This window comes from Maniola hyperantus, chromosome 2 (genome assembly GCF_902806685.2).
Source record: "Maniola hyperantus chromosome 2, iAphHyp1.2, whole genome shotgun sequence".
NCBI lineage: Eukaryota > Metazoa > Arthropoda > Insecta > Lepidoptera > Nymphalidae > Maniola > Maniola hyperantus.
Window position 1 is genome coordinate 9907998 of NC_048537.1, and position 21095 is coordinate 9929092.

Here is a 21095-nt window from a genome sequence, read left to right on the forward strand (position 1 = left end):
GATCTACAATTAATTAGAACATTTTATGGTTCTATCTTTTATAGTTTAGGCAGCGTACGCAAAATAAGTAACTTTTCTGGTTGATTTTTTACACCTTGTGTCCGAAAAACCCAAATATCTTACGGAACCCTATTTTTTTCCAAAATAAAATATAGCCTATGTTACTCGTGGATAATGTAGCTTTCGAATGGTGAAAGAATTTTTAAAATCGGTCCAGTAGTTTTTGAGCCTATTCAGTACAAACAAACAAACAAACAAACAAACAAACAAACAAACAAACAAACAAACAAACAAAGTTTTCCTCTTTATAATATTAGTGTAGATATATATATAATTATGTAATTGTAGGTATATACCAAGTTTCGCCAAAATCGGTTAAACAGATGGGCAGTGAAATGCTAGCAGACAGACAGATGGACATACAGAGTTACAGACACACTTTCGCATTTATTATATTATAGTATAGTATGGAAGATTAGTAGGTACTATTAGTATTGCCTATAGCTGTTTATTTATGTAAATTAATGTATTATGTAAATTCAACAAATTTTTGATGAATCACAATTTTTATTATGAATGAATTCTGTTGATGATAATGTAATATTAAGTAAGTGAGTAAGTATTTTGAAATCATGGGTTTGTAAGAAGATGGAAAGTAATATGACTTATATGTATACATATATTTAACCATCAATGTTTTCCCTGTTAGGTTTATGGAATTTCCTTCACATAATAATATCAAAACTATACTTAAGAAAAAAATATGATACAAGGATATTGTGGCTAATTACTTTTGTATGTGTTTTGTATACACAACTTTAAACTAAACTAAATTGGCAGGTCTAAACTAAATTGGCAGTGCTATCCTTTTCTGGAGGAAGCATTATGAACGAGATAGCAATATATATATTTACTATATAGACCTGTTAATTTAGTTTAGAGGTATTAGCCACATTGTTTGTTTGTAGTACTTACTACTTAGTAGCTGCCTCGTCCTGGCTATGTTTTGGTAAAATTTCTATAAATCCTTTTTAGTGGGTATCTACGTTTAGCCTAGCAATTTGAACATTGATATTATGTACTTAATGTCTTATTGTCTTCGGTTTTTTCTTCACTCAGGCTGAGACCTATACAACTTTGTGACTTTGCTAAGACTTAAGTTTCAGTTAAAACAAAACAGACTTATACCATCAATATAACGCTGTCCTTTTTTAACAGTGTCTAAGTCTAAGCAAAGTCAAAGTGTGCTCTATAGATCTTAGCCTTAAACATAACTGTCCGCTGTATGTGAGTGATACTTTGATATATGTATCAATCAGTCAGTTTCTCCTTCTTTATTATAATACTAGCTGATTCCTATGTGGATTTAAGTTTCCTAACGATTCTGTTATAAATTTACAAAATCCTTTCTTAGTGCAGGTCTAGGTTATAAACATATTATCTTAATTTAAATATATAAAAGGAAAAGGTGACTGACTGACTGATCTATCAACGCACAGCTTAAACTACTGGACAGATCGGGCTGAAATTTGGCATGCAGATAGCTATTATGACGTAGGCATCCGCTAAGAGAGGATTTTTGAAAATTCATCCCCTTAGGGGGTAAAATAGGTGTTTGAAATTTGTGGAGTCCATGCAGATGAAGTTGCGAGCATAACATAGTCTTTTTTCTGTCAGTCAGTCAGTCACACTGTACTATTTTATATACATATCATTGCAACAGCTCGCTAAACAAACAGTTAACTAATTATAACAAAAAATTAGATAATAGAAACTGTTTTTATGGATAAAGATTTAGCTAAGTATGCACTTTTCAATCTATCAATTTGACCAACTCTCATCTCTCACCAATTCCTAACCATTGAATCCATACTAATATTATAAATGCGACAGTGTGTCTGTCTGTCTGCCTGCTAGCTTTTCACGGCTCAACCGTTCAACCGATTTTGACGAAATTTGGTATAGAGATAGCTTACATCCTAGATGATGCCCGCGACTTTGTCCGCGTAGATTTAGTTTTTAAAAATCCTGTGGGAACAATTTTCTGGGATAAAAAGTAGCTTTGTCCTTCCCCAGGATGCAAGATATTGCTGTACCAAATTTCACCAAAATCGATTGAACAGATGGGCAGTGAAAGGGTAGCAGACAGACAGACACACTTTCGCATTTTATAATATTGGTATGGAAGTATGGATCTAATAGTCACACATCATCAGATTAACAAAACATAATGTCCGAACTAACAAAGGGAAAAGTTTTCACCATAGTATTGTGATGTCTTAGCTAGAAATATATTTTTAATATATTTTCAATGAATTTAAAAGCACTATTTACATTGGAAAACAATTAATGTTGCAACCAACTGTTATCAGGAGGTATTTGTATGGGATGTCAGCAAGATTATGAATAACTCATAAAAATACCATTTGATTGTGAAACTACTGCTTTTTTTGAAACTGATAAAAAAAAGTAAACAAAATCCATTTCAAAACTTTCAAAACTACAATGTGCCTAATTCTGATGTACACAATCTCTTAACTAAAATGACATGTCTAAAATATGTCAGTCAATTTACGTTTGAGATTGAGTAGGTACAGCAGAATCAGGCACAATAAACCTAAACTACTAAAAATAAGCAAAGCCAACATTTTCAAGTAAGTACTCTACAAAAACTTATGGTCTTATAAATAAAACTTGTTTGTTTGTACCAGCATTATAATCCTAAATCTAGCTAAATATGAAATGTATGCAATTTCCAATTTAGGCTAAAAGGTTGTGGTACAAAGGGAAACAAGTCCTATTTATGACACTGCAAGTGTTTAATGTATGTAATGTAAATCTGTGGTTACCTTGGTTTCTGATGAATAAAACTTCCTGTTAATCTCCCACTTAAAACTTTTATTATAGATACTTTGTTATATGTATTATCACAAATCCTGGTAGACTTTAAAACACAATCACGCAACTGACAATTCTTTGTCTGTATTTCCTTGATTACTGATTCTCATATATAAACATAATTTACACAATAAAACACAATCTGCATGACTTAGGTGTAAACTCTTACTCATCGCACTTCACTCTACACAATCATATAAGATTATTGCATATTTGGATGGCTTTTTATTCTCTAAAACCGTCCTTGTCCTTCCACAACATTAATCTCATGAAATTATATACAAAGTTTACTAATATTACTTTACATTATATATGTTACTGTCGATATAAAACTTGATACAGCTTTCGACTCATCATCGACTTCCGAGACTGAAGTTAACTTAATCACGATCTTTACACAAAGCTAAAGATAATATGTTCCAAATTGAAATGATGTTTGTTTATTCTGTAATAACTGTTACTGCGGGAGTATCTACCAGTACTAAAGTATGAAAATATAAGATAAAGCACCTCGATTGGACAATGGTATGTATCAAAGATATTAACAACGTGATATGACGCGCGTGCGACCGCCGAGGGTCCGGCGTCGCGGCCGGCGCGCCCGGCCCGCCGGAGCGGCGGCCTCGGCCGAGGGGGTCACTCCCGCCTCGCCCTTGCAGTCTTACGAGAAATAAATGCCACATTACACTAAACATTAAAGCACTGTACAACAACAATAAGTTTTCTTTTCCTTCTCAGGACTAACGTTCATTTCGCGCACGATTTCCGCGAACATTTCGTTGACGTTGGTGCGGCTCTTGGCCGAGGCCTCCACGAAGGGGCAGCCCCACATCTGCGCGAGCGCCGAGCCCTCCGCCTGCGACACCTCGCGCTGGTGCTCCAGGTCGGCCTTGTTGCCCACCAGCAAGATGGGCACGCGCTCCGACCCCTTCACGCGCGTTATCAATTCCTTCATAGGCTTGATGTCTTGGAACGTTTGATGGTTCGTTAATGAATATACGACTACGAAGCCTTGGCCATTCTTTATATACAAATCCCGCATAGACGCAAATTGTTCTGTGCCGGCAGTATCCAATATTTCTAATACACATGGGGAATTATCCACTTCTATTTCTTTCCTATAGAAATCTTCTATGGTGGGGTCATATTTTTCCATAAAACATCCGGACACAAACTGCACTGTCAGAGCACTCTTCCCGACCCCACCCGAGCCCAGCACCACCACTTTGAATTCGCGCATTATTGTGCTGTTGAAATCACACTTGCCAGTCTTCTATAAACGTTTCGGAAACGTATTCTCACTTTGTGCTATAAAAATGTCATTGCTATGTTGGTTTATGACTCACTCGGATGCGATCACTGAGGGACGTCCACATAAAGAAAAGATAACTAAATGATAAACAGCGACGCCATTTTAGTTAGATGAGTGGTAAAACAACTTTGATTGCATCGCGGGGCTCTTCTATTCACTTTTACACTCGATAGTTTTTAACGCGGAAGCAACATCTATTCAACTGACTCGCTCTTTGCTGGAGCCTGGAATTGGCACCACCAGCACTGGTTGGTCAATGCACTCTATTGCAATAGTTTGATTGGAGAATGGGAGTTTCGTTCACCGGATGCTAGTGTTGCAAACACAAAATTATCTAATACCTCAAATAACAAAAACAACAAAAAGTACAAACTACAAAAACCTAACTACAATGGAAAACAAACATTTTTTTGAGCTTGTTTACACAACATTATAGTAACAAACATTCAAACTTTCACATTTATAATATCACTAATTGATTCCCGTAACTTCATCCGCGTGGACTACAAAGTCAAAGTCAAATGATTTATTCAAAATAGGTACCTACCTAATAATTAATTACTCTTTTTGATGGTCAGATGTTGGATTTGTAAGATATAGTGGTGATAATTTATTATTACGCAAACTTAAAACTAAAGCTACGAGGGTTCCAAAGGCGCCCAGGTCTGAGAAAAGCCCACAATAAACTCAGCCGGGTATTCTTTTTTCCCGTAACTTCATCCGCGTTGACTACAAAGTCAAAGTCAAATGATTTATTCAAAATAGGTAATAATTAATTACTCTTTTTGATGGTCAGATGTTGGATTTGTAAGATTTATAGTGGTGATAATTATTACGCAAACTTAAAACTAAAGCTATGAGGGTTCCAAACGCGCCCAGGTCTGAGAAGAGCCCACAACAAGCTCAGCCGGGTATTCTTTTTATTATCACCACTTTACAAATATTTGAAACCCCTATTTTCACCTCCGGGTTTGAATTTTCTTAAATCCTTTCTTGTCATAATAGCTATTTTGCTTGATTCGTCTGATTGAGCTTGAGCTCTGTAGGGCGATTGTCTAAAACCTACATCAATCATTATTACAATCTCAATTGTTCTGATTGGCTGCATTTGTGCGATTCTTGTTGCAACAATGCATTGTGGCCAATAGTGAGCGAGCATTAACCAATCAGAGATGATTGCGATCGTGACATTGTAGCTGTCAAACAACCGCGGTAGGGCCACATCGTTAATTATCTTCAGTCAACTTATCCTTTTATATTATAATATAACTATAGATTACTTATAAGGCTTAAGATTTTATCTTGATTTCAATAAATAAGGTACTATTACTTACTAGGTTAATATAGTACTTGCCTTAAAGTTTTTAAGAAAACAAATGTTGCAGATAACATCAACTTTAATTTTAAATTAAAGAAAATAAATAATTGTGCTTTATTTTATTAAAAAATTAACTACATATTCAAAAGATCTTAAATAAAGGGTAAATTTAAAGAGTAGCAACATTGTACCGGAAATAACTTAAATTTCTAGGTTGTCTACATTGAAATCCGTTCAGAAAATAAATATATCATAAAATGAAATGTGACTGTCACTTGTCGCTAGTTAATGTTTGGTAGAACCCAAGAAAAAGTCTTCCTGTTTCTACTTGATACAATTCATAAAATATAGGTAATTAATTTTATCTCAATTGTTGTAAATGACATAACTATGTACATAAACTAAAAATAATCTATTTCAAACTAATTACTAAACGAAAACTTTTCTTTTTTTAAGCAAGTTTTTTGGCTCTGGATTCTAATGGTTTTGTCTCAAATTCCAGACCTAAACAGTATCGTAAAATCAACACGGCCTGCAAGGAAGAACACCGTTTAGTATAATTTTTGGGTGTTTAAAAATTTAAATTACTATTATATTTTAACTAGTATTAATACAATAATAAATTATTATTGTCATATATTTTGTTCTCAAAGGCCTAGAAGCCAGACTGCTTACAGAAAAAATCATTAAATTCAATCCTTTGTAGGGTTCCGTAGGCACCTCTTACTTAGGCCCATGTATAGTCTAACGCTTAGAAGCCACTTAGAGGCCCCTCTCACTTTGCATTGAATTGTGTGAAATCAGAAATGAAATTCGGTCACACTTTGTATGAAAAGGCATGAATGATCCCGATCCTTCAACAGCTATTACCTACTCTCTCTCTGCTTTTTAACCGACTTCCAAAAAGGAGGTGGTTTTCAATTCGGTCTGTAGGTATTTGTCCAAACTTTCTGGACCAATTTACAGTATATTTTTTTGATTAACAGAGTTTACGAGATGGCCCTATAAAAATTTCATAGAACCATAATGACCGTCAAAATTTTTAGCTACCTACTTGTTCGCTAAGCTACGGAACCCTACCTAGCGTGTTCAGGCTCGCACTTGACCGGTTTTTTACATTTTATTTTATTTACGTCATTGGGTCGATCGTGGACAGACAAGACATTTTTAGAATTTTAAGTTTTCTATTACTGTAGGTAATTATTCACAATCACTAAAGTTAACAATCGCGTTTCAATCTTTTGAATAAGCATATTGCTGGATATACGCGAAGATTTCAAAGCAGTTGTGTACAGACACTTTCTATACCTACTTAAGTACCGGCGAAATAGTATATCCTTCACCTTCAGTATATTTTTAGTGGTAAGTGTTACCTACTATTATTGTATTGATAAATCTTTTGATGTGGTGACAAAATTGAGAAAGATTTGCATCCATAATTATTTACACGTAAGCTAGAAAATGCCATAACTAGTGGGGCGTTGTATTCAAGTGTGAAATAATTCAGTACCTACCCAATGTAGGTAATTATGTTCCAATAACTTGAGCAGCAACTAATTTTAGTAAATCTAGTTACGTAAGTAGGTCCCACGAACTTAACTGACTATTTAGGAAATCTTCGAATCAAGCCTAATAACTTAAGAGGTGATATGAGGATTTGAATGTTACATGAAAGTGCTATGTTTTTGAATCATGGAACATTAAACATTTCCCCAGGAAAAAAAGGTTCGATGTGAATTGAGTTGCCAGCAATGGCAGAATGGGTATTACAATTTGTTAAGTTAAATTATTCCTTTCAAACCATGATCCTAATAATAATATGCTTAAATGTGAATGTCTGGATGTATTGCTACTCCTTCATGCCACAATGTTTGAACAAATTTGGTATGGAAGCTTATACCTTGAATTAAAACTAGGCTACTTTTTATCTTGGAAAATCAAAGAGTTTTCATGGGATTATAAACCCTTATATATTCATTCAGATAGTTGGGAGCATCAGTAGTTTATAATTATTTATTTAGATAATTTGTGAGATTCAAATAACAGTGATTTTACAATTTTCAAGATATACAATATTGACCTATTTTTGCCCATGACTTCAGTGTGATATAATTTAAAAGTCTAAAGCAGTCTGGGATAAAGTTACTTACCATCTGTTAAAGAATTTTAACAATTGGATCATTAGTTACAGAGATTACCTTTGCATACAAACACACAACTCTTTATAATATTAAGTATAGATAAGTACTTACAAGTAAGTACACCTTACTCACAAGTCACAACCTTGAATGGAAAGCTGGAAGAAATCTCTATTTAGAGATAAGCATTTCCAATGTAACTTAATTTATTACTACTACCTATGTAACAACAATTTTGGTACATGAAAAATAAAAATAAATAAATAAAATAAGTACAAGTATGGATTATATATTTAAATACTTATTATTATTTTTAAATTCAAGCTCCTAGATAACAATAGTTTATTACAATGTTTCGTCAAAATTCGTTTTTATCTATATTGTGTGGGTTTTTATGTGGAATCTTACGGAATCATTGCTTTCCATAGTCTGCAACGCTAGTGAGTCAGCCATAATACAAACTAAACAGTAACCTTTGATTATTTACTCTAGAATAATTTATAAAAGTCAGTAACAGCTATAGTGTGCAACAGGTTGAAATGGCAATCGGGGAGAGAACGCCCTGCACACCCGACAGACCCCATGCTAACCCGGTGACGTGAGGGGCGTCCCTCCCCCCCTCATACCCTGATTGCCATCTTGACTTGTCGCTGACTATATAATATGTATAATTGTATAGTTATTGTGAAATTTATAAGTTCTGTGCAAGATCTTTACACTAAGATCAATATACTTATACTTTTAACCTAATAAAAATAAACCGGCCAAGTGCGAGTCAGGCTCGTGCAACGAGGGTTCCGTAATACAGTCGAATTTTTTTGTACATTTTGCACGATAATTCAAAAACTATGATGCATATAAATAAATAAAAATCTGTTTTAGAATATAAAGGTGAAGACCTTTCATATGATTCCCCACTTGATATAGTTATCTTACTTTGAAAATGGAAAATACTAATTATTAGTTTATGACCACAATTTAGTTTTTTTGGTGTGATATAACCACAAATTCACGGTTTTCAGATTTTTCCCCCAATGTCAGCTATAAGACCTACCTACCTGCCAAATTTCATGATTCTAGGTCAACGGGAAGTACCCTGTAAGTTTCTCGACAGACAGACAACAAAGTGATCCTATAAGGGTTCCGTTTTTCCTCTTGAGGTACGGAACCCTAAAAATGTACCTAAAAACATGTGTGAAATTTGTCTCCAGTGTCTTTTCCGCGAAAATAGCTAACTCTTCAATATGTCACATTGTAAGTGTAATGGAATTCCACTTCTGGTTAAGTTGTATTATTTTGTCATCGGGGAGACCAGTGCTTCTACTAAGAATGTTTCTACTAAGAATGATTATAATAATGTTTCAGAAAAATGTCACACAAACCTACACCATATAGTCCGAACTTCCCCGCAAGTCAAGGTTACGGACCTCCAGAGGAGGAAACCAAAAAGAGTGAAAGTTATCCAATGCATGCGCAAGGAGGCTACCCAGGTCCACCCGGTCCAATGCTTCCGCCAGGAGCTCAGCCATTACCTGGCATGCACTCTGGATTCCAGCCCGGATTCCAACCAGGATTTGCCCCTGGCTACCCACAACCTCAATCTGGCTACCCACATCCCCAGCCTGGTTACCCCGCACCAATTGTTCAGCAACCAGCACCACAAGGTCCAGGTAAGAGAAACATTTAATCTGTCTTGCTAAATCATTTTAAGGGTCATGCTAAGACAAACATTAAATATCATAATTAAATTTATCATGCTCACAAATTCAACATAACTTTTTACCTAGTAATAAGTCTAAAACGTCAGGCAACAAAATTAGTCACAGTATCTGATTTGCATGCCGTTCGCTGCATTGTAGTCTTATATAATTGAAAATATTTGTCAGTCTTGGGCTCAAAAACGATGCATTCAAGTTTTCTCCATTAACTTTTTATTACAAACTAGGCAGGGCAATGCGAAATTAGGCACCTTCTTCTTATACTTTGGGGCTATGCAGGTTCTTGAATATAAGGCATAATTATTGTCCTTCAGCCACTGTCTAATTTAGTGGCAAGTGTCTGAGGCGTGGGGTGGATATATCATCTGAATATCATCGCGGTACGAATAGGTGATTTTAAGGATCCGTGAAAAAAATACAAATTGAATGTACGTATTTGTACGATGGCCACTTCGAAGAATCACGGATTCGAACCGAATACGGATGGGTGCACAAACGCCCTTAGGGTGGTAATAGTAAATAGCTGTAGCCTACAGGATCAAAATATAAAACGCGTAGGTTGAAACACGGCAAGCCTAATATTCGATTGTGTTAAGTGGGCAGCCGACGCTTAGTTACGAGGTGAAGGTCAAATCCTCTAATTGTTTCAGCCTAATAGGCCGGCCAGCCTATTCCAATTTAGAACTTTAAATAGATCCGAACTGCTATGGTTTACATAGATGCGTTACTCTATTACGAGTAGATTGTATTGATATACCCTATAATTTTTTTTTGACCAATTTTTTCTGGCTACAACATTGCATATTTATATAGGCAACTAATAGATGACAGTAACATATAAATAAGGCGTTGTTTTAATATCGTTTGAGCTTGCTTAGTAAGTGAATAAGGACATGTCGCCTCAGTAATACTTTTTAGGGTTCCATACCTGAAGGGTGTGAACGGGACCCTATTAGGTACTAAACCTTCGCTGTCGGTCCGTTAATCTGTGTTTCAGCGGGCTGTATCTCGTAAATCGTAATAGGTAGAGAGTTTAAATTTTCACAATATGTATATAATATTTCAATTGCCCCTATAAAACAAATAATAAAAAGTGCAAAATGGCTACCATGAAAATTTAAAAACTTTACTTTACTTGTATGAGTGTATGGAACCTTTCGTGTTCGAGTCCGACTCACACTTGGCCAATTTTTTAGATTATTATATAAATGCTTAAGTAGGTAAGTAAATAAGGTGGTCTATAATTGTATTGAGTATGCTCTTGTATCATTGAGTGTTAATGACTCTATGTACTCAGATAAAGATGTTTACTTAGGGTACATTTTAAAAGACCTATTTCTGATAAGTAATGTTAGTGATTGCATTACATAGCTCGTGTGAATCCATCGCTGCCCTGTTTACTGCAATTCAATGAAACAATGAATTTTATTATTTCATTACTAAAAGTGGTGTTGTTTTATTAAGTGTTTTCAAATAAAATATGAAAATCCTCGAAGATGGATCGAAAAGCCACTTTGATACTTTGCATGAGGATATAATATTACATCATGTCAATACGAATGCTAGAGAGAGCTTTAAATTAAGGAAGTATTTTAAAAACGAATGCACCAAGATTGTATGTTTAAAAAACAAACGCGTTTATTTGGATACTTTGACGGTAGCAAGCGTAAAGAGAACTGTTCAGCGATTTTACAGAAAGTTGTTTAGTAATCCTCTAAGTGGATACGAGAGTTTATTATCAGACGAAGAGAGGAGGTTAACTGACATTGTAGACTATAAATGTGGGGTGGAGGGAATAATATACTAAAACATGTTTGTTTTGTGATCGTCACTTTATATGTTGTATGTGTCATTTGGGATTTAATGAAGAACTGTAAAAGTATTACATTATTATTATTTTTAATAGACTAAGCAGCTTTCGCTGATGCGTCTATATCAGAAGTGCTTCGAGTTTTCCAAATGTTTGTCTAATCTATTCTTGAACTGGTTAACAGAACTTAACATAACCACATCCTTAGACAATTTATTCCCTAAATGTAACTTAAAAAAATGTAATATGTAACATTTTTATTTTCGAGTAACCTTAGCGTACATGCTGTTTAATACATATTTATCTAATCATCATTATTAAATTATCTTTTGTAAAATATTTATGAAGGTTTGTGTGAATTCATATATCCTGGCAAATCAGTACCTAATCTACCTATCCATATTATCACTAGCCATATTATTATAAATGCCAAAGTGTTTGTTTGTTGGTTTGTTCTTCAATCACGTCGCAATGGTGCAACGGATTGACGTGATTTTTGCATGGGTATAGTTAAAGACCTGGTCACCTGGAGAGTGACATAGACTACTTTTTATCCCGGAAAATCGAAAGAGTTCCCACGGGATTTTCCAAAACCTAAATCTACGCGGAGGAAGTCGCGGGCATCAGCTAACTCGAGGTATACTGCAGCAGACTGTCGAAGCGACGGACGCGAAGCTTTTTTTTAAACTTCTTCACAGTGAAGTGAATTGAACATTATCTCTATTCTCTACTATGTAATCTGTGCGATGCAAAATCAAGAAGAGGCAGGTGTAAATGCGCGCGTCGAGTTGTTTGTTTTGAGTTTGGTTTCCACATTATGTACATTACCTAAGTAGTAAAGATAAAATTCAAATTACCTTAAATCATTTTTAAATGAATGTCTTAAGTTCCATCAACTCTACCTCAGTGTTGCCTTGACTTTGTATTATTCTTCTATTTACACTTTCATCAAAATAACAAATTCGCCCTTTATAAAGCATTGATTGAAATTACGATGACGTCACATACCCATTATGCTTTCATGTAAATACTTGATAATAAATAAGTTTTTGTTGTATATCTTGTTCCAGGTGGCTGGATGACTATTCCGCAAGCTCCCACCAATTGTCCTCCAGGTTTGGAATACCTATCTATGATTGATCAGCTGCTCGTTAAGCAGAAAGTTGAGCTTCTGGAAGCCTTTGTGGGATTTGAGACCAACAACAAGTACACAGTGAAGAATGCTCTCGGACAGAAGGTGTACTACGCTGTTGAGGACAACGATTGTTGTACTCGGAATTGTTGCGGCCCCATGCGTCCGTTCGACATGAAGATTATGGATAACTTTAGGAATGAGGTAATGCCAATGTTTATTTTAAGGTCATACGCAGACAAGGGGGAACGGGCGCGGCGTACCAAGTTCTTTGTTCATCAAAAACTAAATATACTAAACTTTTGGTCCTGAAAAATCAAAGTTCCCACAGGATTATAAAAAAACCTAAATCGACACGGATAAAGTTGCGGACCTCATCTACTTGGTACAGAGCTTGCATCTTAGAGATGGACATTGGACATGTGTTACTTTTTACCCGGAAATTCAAAGATTTCTTCTGGGATTTTTAAAAACCTATACCTATTCACGGGCATGAAGTCACGGGCATGAACTAGTAATATACAATTTAGATAGTCTAGTATCCAAACCACGTGAGGTTACACAAATAGCAATTGACATTTACCCTAGTGTTACAGTTTTAATTAAAACGTTAAAAAATTATTGTCAGCTTTCGTTAGACAGATGATGTAGTGCACGCGTCTGATGGCAGGTGATCCACTTGCACCGGCCGCTGGCGTGCGACTCGTGCTGGTGTCCATGCTGGCTGCAGAGCATGGAGGTGACGGCGCCGCCCGGCAGCGTGGTGGGCAGCATCGAGCAGGAGTGGTCGATCTGCAAGCCCTGCTACGTCATCAAGAACGCGGCCGGCGACGTGGTGCTGCGCATCAAGGGCCCCATCTGCACGTATTCCATCTGCGGTGATGTTGAGTTCAATGTAAGTTTTGAGTCGTGGGCATACGATCACCATCTGCTTGATGACGTGTCATCAAGAATGCGAAAATACAGATTTTTTTTAGATTTTTTTAGAAAAGACCATTTTTACAAACTTTCTCTACTGAGTAAAAAAAATCAATTTGTAAATTGGTTCAGAAATCTCGGATAAATAAATACTTTGTTAAAGATCCACGCGCCGAATTGAGATCCTCCTCCTTTTTGGAAGTCTGTTCTAAAAATACATTTCTAAATTTAATTAATATTGGAGCCAATTAAACTTGAAAAGTGAATAGTATGAAGTATTATCCACTTAAGCTGTGATAGCCTAGTGGTTAGGACGTCCGCCTTCCAATCGGAGGTCGGGGGTTCGATCCCGGGCACGCACCTCCAACTTTTCGGAGTTATGTGCGTTTTTAAGTAATTAAAATATCACTTGCTTTAACGGTGAAGGAAAACATCGTGAGGAAACCTGCATGCCTGAGAGTTCTCCATAATGTTCTCAAAGGTGTGTGAAGTCTGTCAATCCGCACTTGGCCAGCGTGGTAGACTATAGCCAAAACCCTTCTCACTCTGAGAGGAGACCCGTGCTCTGTAGTGAGCCGGCGATGGGTTGATCATGATGATGATGATAATCCACTTTTACAGGTATACTCCAGAGATGGCGAGACGAAAGTGGGCAAAATAACTAAGCAGTGGTCGGGGCTCGCCCGGGAGATGTTCACGGACTCCGACTATTTCGGGATCACATTCCCGATGGACTTGGATGTCAGGATAAAGGCAGTTCTGCTTGGAGCGTGCTTCTTGATTGTAAGTATTCACCTACTAGCTATTTGCTACTATGTACAAGTTTTATCCTTTTCTTACAAGCCTGTGCCAGTCAGTATTGGTTAAATATACTTTTAATTAAATGTATCTACTTAAATACGTAACTGTACCTACTTTCCTGTGGGATGCTAAAACACCCCATAAGTTTGACATTTAAATTTTTTATTAAATTTTATTTATTGTATTGGATAAACTAACTTACTAATCGTGAACGAATTATTATTATATTAAAATCGGTTCAGTAGTTTCGGAGTTTATCGGTTACAGACAAACAAACTTTACTATTAATTGTATCTATTGTTTCTTTGTCTAAAGTCTAAACAGATCATATTGTTTAGATTTTTCTGAGAAATAATACACATGTTCGGGCAAAAGACTGCCTTTCTACAGCACAGGAAATTCTAGTTTGGGGCCCAAGAACTAAGCTAGGCACTGTTTTTTATCATCTAAATATATAATTCTATTGTGACATATAGACATCTGCTTCAAAAGTATTTTTGAAAATTCAACCCCTAAAGGGGTTAATTTATATAGTCCACGCGGATGAAATCGTGGGCATAAGCTAGTTTTCTCTTTATGAATCACTTTTCAAAGCTAATATGATAAAATATCAAATGAATCATAGAAAATATTTTTCTCTTACAGGATTTTATGTTCTTCGAGAAATCTGGCAACAAGGAAAGCGACGGTCCTGGAATGCTTTAAACCATACGCACAGATTATGTTAACACAAAAATGTTACTTATACATTAGCCTAGTTTGTGAACGAAACAATGTAATTTCTAATAATGGTTGTTCTTAAGGTAGCCTAGTTTGTGAACGAAACAATGTAATTTCTAATAATGGTTGTTCTTAAGGGTTGCAACGTACATTTACTGTAGTTTTTCTAAAATTTGATAATAGAAAATTTGTATTTTGGGCTCTAAAATACTCGTCCGGTAAAATGTTTTTTTCACTGTTTAGTGTTTACGTTTGGTATTGGTGCTAATTTGTTTGTACACAAATCGCTTCACAGGTCTAAAACGTAGGTAGTGTTAGTTATTTTCTCAACATTGGCCTGTGGAAAAGGACAGCACTAGTTTTAGACCTGCCAATTAGTAGAAGTCGAGATTTGTATATACAACTAAATCAACACCATTATTAAGTAAATATGTAATAAAAAAAATCCTATTCATAATGTTCTGACAAAATTGTTACAACCATATACATTAAATTAGGAATCTCGTAACGATATATTATTATTACCATTTTAGGATTAAGATATTATATTATAACTATAAGTCTTATATTGGAGTGTTATAATATACAATATGCTATTTACACTTATCTAATAAAATCAGATTTATGCAAATTTTTCGAATATATAACCAGCTTTAAACTTTACACAGCCTTATATATTTTTTTGCATTTTGATAGTTATAAGGATGATATATAATTAATAGATATAATAAATACTGTTTACTGTATATTTCTATTCTATGAAATTAAGCGAAAATACTTAATAGTCACAGATACAATCTTTTAATTTAGTATTTTTCATTCTTATATCCGACATCCTCTAGAATGTGTTCATATATTATGAATTTAATGTAATTTTAAGTACCTCCTATAGTTCTTATGATGCTGAAATAGTTTACTAAGGAAGTACACATTAATCTATAAAGTTTTTAGACTTGCGTTTGTTACTTAAGTTTCTGTTAGTGGGGCCGATTCTCTTGTACATAATCTCTAAATTAACTAAATTAACAGGTCTAAATCTAGTGCTATCCTTTTCTGCAGGCAAAATTATGAAAGGGATAGCAATAGATTTAGACGTATTATTTTGGTTTAGTTTAGAGATTCTGTACAACGGAATTGGCATACTGTATTTTCTAACAAAGGAATGTGTAGATGTATAACGATTCTTATGATGTCAAGTCTTCTCTAATAATAATATAATCGAACATACTAAAGGCATCTTCTAGGCAAGCGCGTTCCATCTTAGGCTGCATCATCACGTCTTGTCCGCGAGTCTGATTGCAGCCAAGCGCTAGTCCATAAATTAAAAAAAAATACTACAATAACATTTTGTTCAAACATGCACAAAAACTTAGTGTACAATTTTTGATGATTATATTATTGAGTAAAGGTATAGAACATAAGTTTAAATTAATTTTAAAAACAAAAGAACCGATTTTTCAGATCATCCTCGACTGCCTTCAGTGTTCTTCGTCCGGAAGGTTGCATTTAAAACGTCACTTACGTTTCCTACTTCTACGTTTAATATCGAGTGCATTTCACGCCGTAGACATAGTAAGATTATTTTTAATATTTGGTGTAGTGAGGTTCATAGACTAAAGAACAAGCCTGGCTGAGATCTGTTTTGTACAATGCGCAGTGATAGTACCCTATGTTCAGATTGGACTACTGTTCTGACTTCTGATGCGATCAAAGTATCGGAAATAATAATGAAAGAAGAGGAGAGTCATAGCAACTGTCACTTGAAAATATACTTGAAAAAAGTCGTTCTATTAGGTACTTAGTTAGTTCTATGCAACCAAGTCTGTATTTCAAAATCTAGTCAATAATCACGAATTCAATCATATAGAGACAACTGAGATCTAATGGGCTTCCGAGACGGTCAAGCTCGTAGAATTTTGCCTGAGCCAAGAATTTTGAGCCAAGCTGTTTACAATGTTGGCTTGATGCTTGAGTCAAGCACTTACGTGCTTACGGTGATTGATGCGATTTTGTATTTTTGCTTGACGCTACGCGACCTCGTATAGTGTTTGAGATATGAGAAAAGTGCCGTTTGCTTGATCAAGCAATACAAAACAACGTGCTTAACGTCAAGCCGCTTGACCGTGTCGGAACCCCTTAAGACCTTACAGTATGGCGGAGTCATTCCTATTCGTACTTTGATCGCATGGACACAGGCCTCGCCTCTGCTCTGATCTAATTGTATTGTTTTTTGACATAGAATGTTAAAAACTTCGCGTTCCTAACATCTTAACAATATTATATTAAAGCACTCAATGCATTTAAACTTATAATATTATCAATAGTGACTTAACTAATTTTTATAAATATTTACAGATGGTGCCTGTTATAGTCTGTAAGGGCCAACTTATCTATAAGTATTTTGAAAAGCTTTTTATGAATATTTATTTAGAATGCCCGTGGTAGACTTGCTATTTACAGATAGATCTATATGTTTGAATGATTTTGTGTACCTAATGTTTTGTATTGTTTGTATTTTCCTTCTGATCTAAAAATAAATCTCTTGACCATATGAAGCGCATCAAAACAAACCAATGAAGATTTTCAATAATATTTATTACTTTGTATTATTACTTATTTTTAAGATTTAAATTGTATCATTATTCATTATGTTTGCTTTACGTTAAAATTTTTCTTATCAAACAATGTTTTATTATGAGCATATTTTATTACAATAAATATTTTATAATTTACTACTATCTAACATGTGTTTTACTTTATTCTTATTCCTATATTTTTAAACCAATAAATTGATTTATTCCAATTTCCAGTGAAAAACCTTATACATATAGTACGCGACAGGTCGATGACAATTGGGGAGGGAACGCCCCGCACAGCCCCCGTGCGTCCGCCGCCCCCTGCCTGATACCGATTACCATCTCGACCTGTCGCAGACTATACTACTGTCGCAGCAGTAGATACGAGGTCATCGTTATTAATTTACCGATAAATTACTGAGCACCTTTCAAAAAGAGAACGATTAAGGCCATAGTCCATAACACTGAGCAAGTGCAGATTGGCAGATTTCACACACCTTTGAAAACATGGAGAACATGCAGGTTCCCTCATAATGTTTTCCTTCACCACTAAAACGCATAAAATGTATATATAGAGTATTTTATATGCAAAGTGATAAGTAATTACTTAAAATGCACTCCAAAAAGTGAGAAGTGTGCCTGGCTGGGATCAAACTCTAGGTACCTGAATAGAAGGAGGACATCTTGACCACTAGGCTACCACAGCTTTTAGGTATCTTGTATCAGATCTAGGCACTAGGCACTCAAAAATACAACAGCTTAAGTGTGAATGAAAGAGAAATAAAACAAGTAGAAGCAAAATACAATTACTTTATTTTTTTTAATAGCTCAGCTGCTTCTTTATTAGCTCGATGATCATCATTTGATTTTGCAGGATAGCTTGCAGCAAGTTTGAGATAATACTTTGCTTGGTCTCCTTTGTCAAGCTTTAAATAACAACATCCGATTCTAAGTAAATTAACACTGTAGAACCTGGGTTGTGCTGCCTCAGCTCTTAAAAAATATTCAAGCGCATCTTCATAAGTGGAATATGGCAAGCTTGCAAATAAAGTCTCAACTGTTTTACGCTGACGCCATGGTAATTCTGTTACTTGGAAACACCATTCACCTAGTATATGCAACAGACTGGCATCATTTGGATTTAATGTAACTGCCAACTGAAATAAAAACGATTCAGTTTATCAATAATTCAATACAATGATAATTCACTGGTTTACATCTACTGGTTTACTGGTCTTTCATTACATCTAATTTGGCTATCTTCAAAATTACTATAGGCATCTTTTAGGCAAACATTTCATCTTAGCCCCTACCTTCATTTTTCATCAGGCATGATAAGTGTTTACTTTTATGTCACTAATTTTATTTTTATTTTAACTAATCAAAGTTATGTGATTTGGTCCACATGGGTTTAGATTTTTTAAAAATCTTATGGAACTCTGATTTATCTTATCTAGCCTATATCTGTTTTCAGTATAAAAGCTAGCTCTGTACCAAACAGATGATGTCAGCCACTGGTGTGGATTAAGATTTTATGAAAATCCTGTGGGAACTCTTCGATTTTCTGAGATAAAAATAGCCTTCTTTCCTGATGCAAGCTATCTCTGTACCAAATTTTGTCAAAATTAGTTAAACGGATGGACCGTGAAAATCTAGCAGACAGATAGACACACTTTTGCATTTTATAGTATTAAGTATGGACAGTATAGATTTATGTAAAAAACTCACATCCATGTGTTTCTTCACATTTTCAAGTTCTTTTATTTTCTCTTTTATACCTCCAATTGAACTTTTGGCATCTAAAGTTAAAGCATACCATTTGTGTACTGCAAAATTGTCCCAATTTCTTTCCAGTTCAGGGGTGATTATTTCATGGGCTTGAAATATTATGGCCCTTTTATATTGTTCGTCATATTTTGAATCTTTTGCCATATTGTACAAAACACGACAGAGACGCCATTTCACTTCTATATCCTCTGGATTCTAAAACAGTAAGTAGATTGTTACCAAATGACAGAACTCTAGTAGTAATACATATTATAATTATAAATTGATAGTTGTATATTATTAACAAAAATGTGTGGAAATCTTGATAGATAAAATTGACCTATTTTTTTTAACATATGCATTAATGGTCTTTTTTTACAAAAACTTTTTGTGCAGTTTCAATTAACATTAAACTTGTGCAGTGTAGGATAGAGGAATTGAATGTTCGTTTTAGGCACATCTAAAGTTTTTGCAATAAGACCAAACGTTTATATCACAATTTGAAACATGCTTTTCATATTAAAAAAAACCTTGCAATTGATAAGAATGTTATAACATTCTTCATATCTTCCCATTTCAAATACTCCATCAGCCGTGTCTAATATTGTGGGTGCAACAGTGAGCCCCTTGTCTGAATTTATATTATTATGTTTGATTATTGTGGGCCACGAGAATATCAACCCAGCTCTCCAAAGTTGAAATCCTTTTTTTGTCCTGTATGGTCGTGTCTGAAATACATACAGCTACTTTTTTAGAAAGCGAATCAAACATGACTCATTATATTTCATTGTAGTGATCACAAAACAAGCAGTCCAAATTGTAATCTAAAGTTGCAACTTGCACCGACCAGAAATAAAACTTGTGACTTGTGAGTTTATGTAGCTCATAGACTAAGGATTAAATCCGGACACAAGCCAGCTATAAGCTGTTCGACTATTGTACTTGATTTGCGTGCTCTACCATCGGCAAGGAACACCTAATTTTTAAAATCCTAAATAGGCTTAGGATATTTCTTAAATACTTTTACGGGAGACTGTTAAACTGGCTAGTCCTGCTAATCCAACAACGCCTTATTGTTACACTAATACACTTATACAACATTGTATAATGAAATTATTATTAAATCTATCCCATTTTAAATGATACTTCCCTGGAATACAATTCTTTTATATGCTTTTCCAACATAATACAAACTTAATAAATATGGTCCCGTAAGAAGAACTTTATGAATATTCATAATATTTTACATTAGTTCTAAGTAGGTATATATTTAATTTAATTTATATAATATACACCACAATCCATGTACTCTGTGAAGTAAACACCGGAAGTAAACACAAAGTAAACATACCCTATATTCAATGTACTCTGTGGTAAACATCGCACGTGAAAATCACAGAAATGTCAAAGTTATCAAACTTGAGATGAGACCGTAGATAGAGTAATAAAGGTAGATACAGGAACGTTTGCTTTCTCATTCACACTAAAAAGATAGCACAGATAAAGTTACTAATGTGATAAACAGAGACGCAGCTAACCTATTTTTTTGTCCCTTATCGTGTAACTGGTTTTTTTCAAGACCAAGGAATACAACTTTAGTTGCAAAACAAACTTTGAGAATTCGTGGCGTAATTGTATTTATCATTAGTTATTTACTTGTTTTCACATAAAAAACGTTCAATACAAATATTGACTACAAAACAGTGGTAATGATTGTCGTGTTATTCATCGTTACGTCGTGCTATCGCTATCTCATACGCGGTTACAAAGTTTGTTTTAATTTAATTTAATTTTAATAATAAGGTACACTTACAATATACATATTTGTGAAATGTCATTCCTTCTACACTTCACGTTGTTTGTCAAATACTCACGTACAAATATATTTTGATAAACAAAAAAAAGTGGCCACGGTGATAAGGACAAAACATAATCATTTTGTCACGTTCTAACAAGAGCTTAAATGTATTTAGCTATCTCGCTCTGA

General features: G+C 34.8%; 3 protein-coding genes across 6 annotated transcripts; 1 reads left to right on the forward strand and 2 right to left on the reverse strand.

Moving 5' to 3' along the window:
• Positions 1-2877: 2877 nt before the first annotated feature.
• On the reverse strand, positions 2878-4493 carry Rap2l (Ras-associated protein 2-like). Its single transcript, XM_034982170.2, has one exon. It carries the CDS (start codon positions 4136-4138, stop codon positions 3593-3595), a length of 546 nt encoding a protein of 181 aa, XP_034838061.1. The 5' UTR covers positions 4139-4493; the 3' UTR covers positions 2878-3592.
• Positions 4494-6610: 2117 nt separating this feature from the next.
• scramb1 (scramblase 1) lies at positions 6611-17503 on the forward strand. Of its 3 annotated transcripts, none has more exons than XM_034982092.2 (6): positions 6611-6890; positions 9032-9336; positions 12265-12530; positions 12997-13221; positions 13866-14027; positions 14691-17503. In XM_034982092.2, the coding sequence occupies exons 2-6, from the start codon at positions 9036-9038 to the stop codon at positions 14748-14750; spliced, it is 1014 nt and encodes a 337-aa protein (XP_034837983.1). In that variant the 5' UTR covers positions 6611-6890; positions 9032-9035; the 3' UTR covers positions 14751-17503. The 3 variants fall into 3 exon arrangements, with proteins under 3 accessions (XP_034837983.1, XP_069362399.1, XP_069362406.1); XM_069506298.1 differs by lacking the exon at positions 6611-6890 and adding an exon at positions 7028-7051; XM_069506305.1 differs by lacking the exons at positions 6611-6890; positions 9032-9336 and adding an exon at positions 10702-11139.
• Positions 17504-18131: 628 nt separating this feature from the next.
• Positions 18132-20504, reverse strand: LOC117994236 (regulator of microtubule dynamics protein 1-like). Of its 2 annotated transcripts, none has more exons than XM_069506318.1 (4): positions 20460-20504; positions 19639-19836; positions 19070-19324; positions 18132-18498 (listed from the first exon to the last, which is right to left on the reverse strand). In XM_069506318.1, the coding sequence occupies exons 1-4, from the start codon at positions 20487-20489 to the stop codon at positions 18148-18150; spliced, it is 834 nt and encodes a 277-aa protein (XP_069362419.1). In that variant the 5' UTR covers positions 20490-20504; the 3' UTR covers positions 18132-18147. The 2 variants fall into 2 exon arrangements, with proteins under 2 accessions (XP_069362419.1, XP_034838029.1); XM_034982138.2 differs by lacking the exon at positions 20460-20504 and adding an exon at positions 20259-20447.
• Positions 20505-21095: the final 591 nt, after the last annotated feature.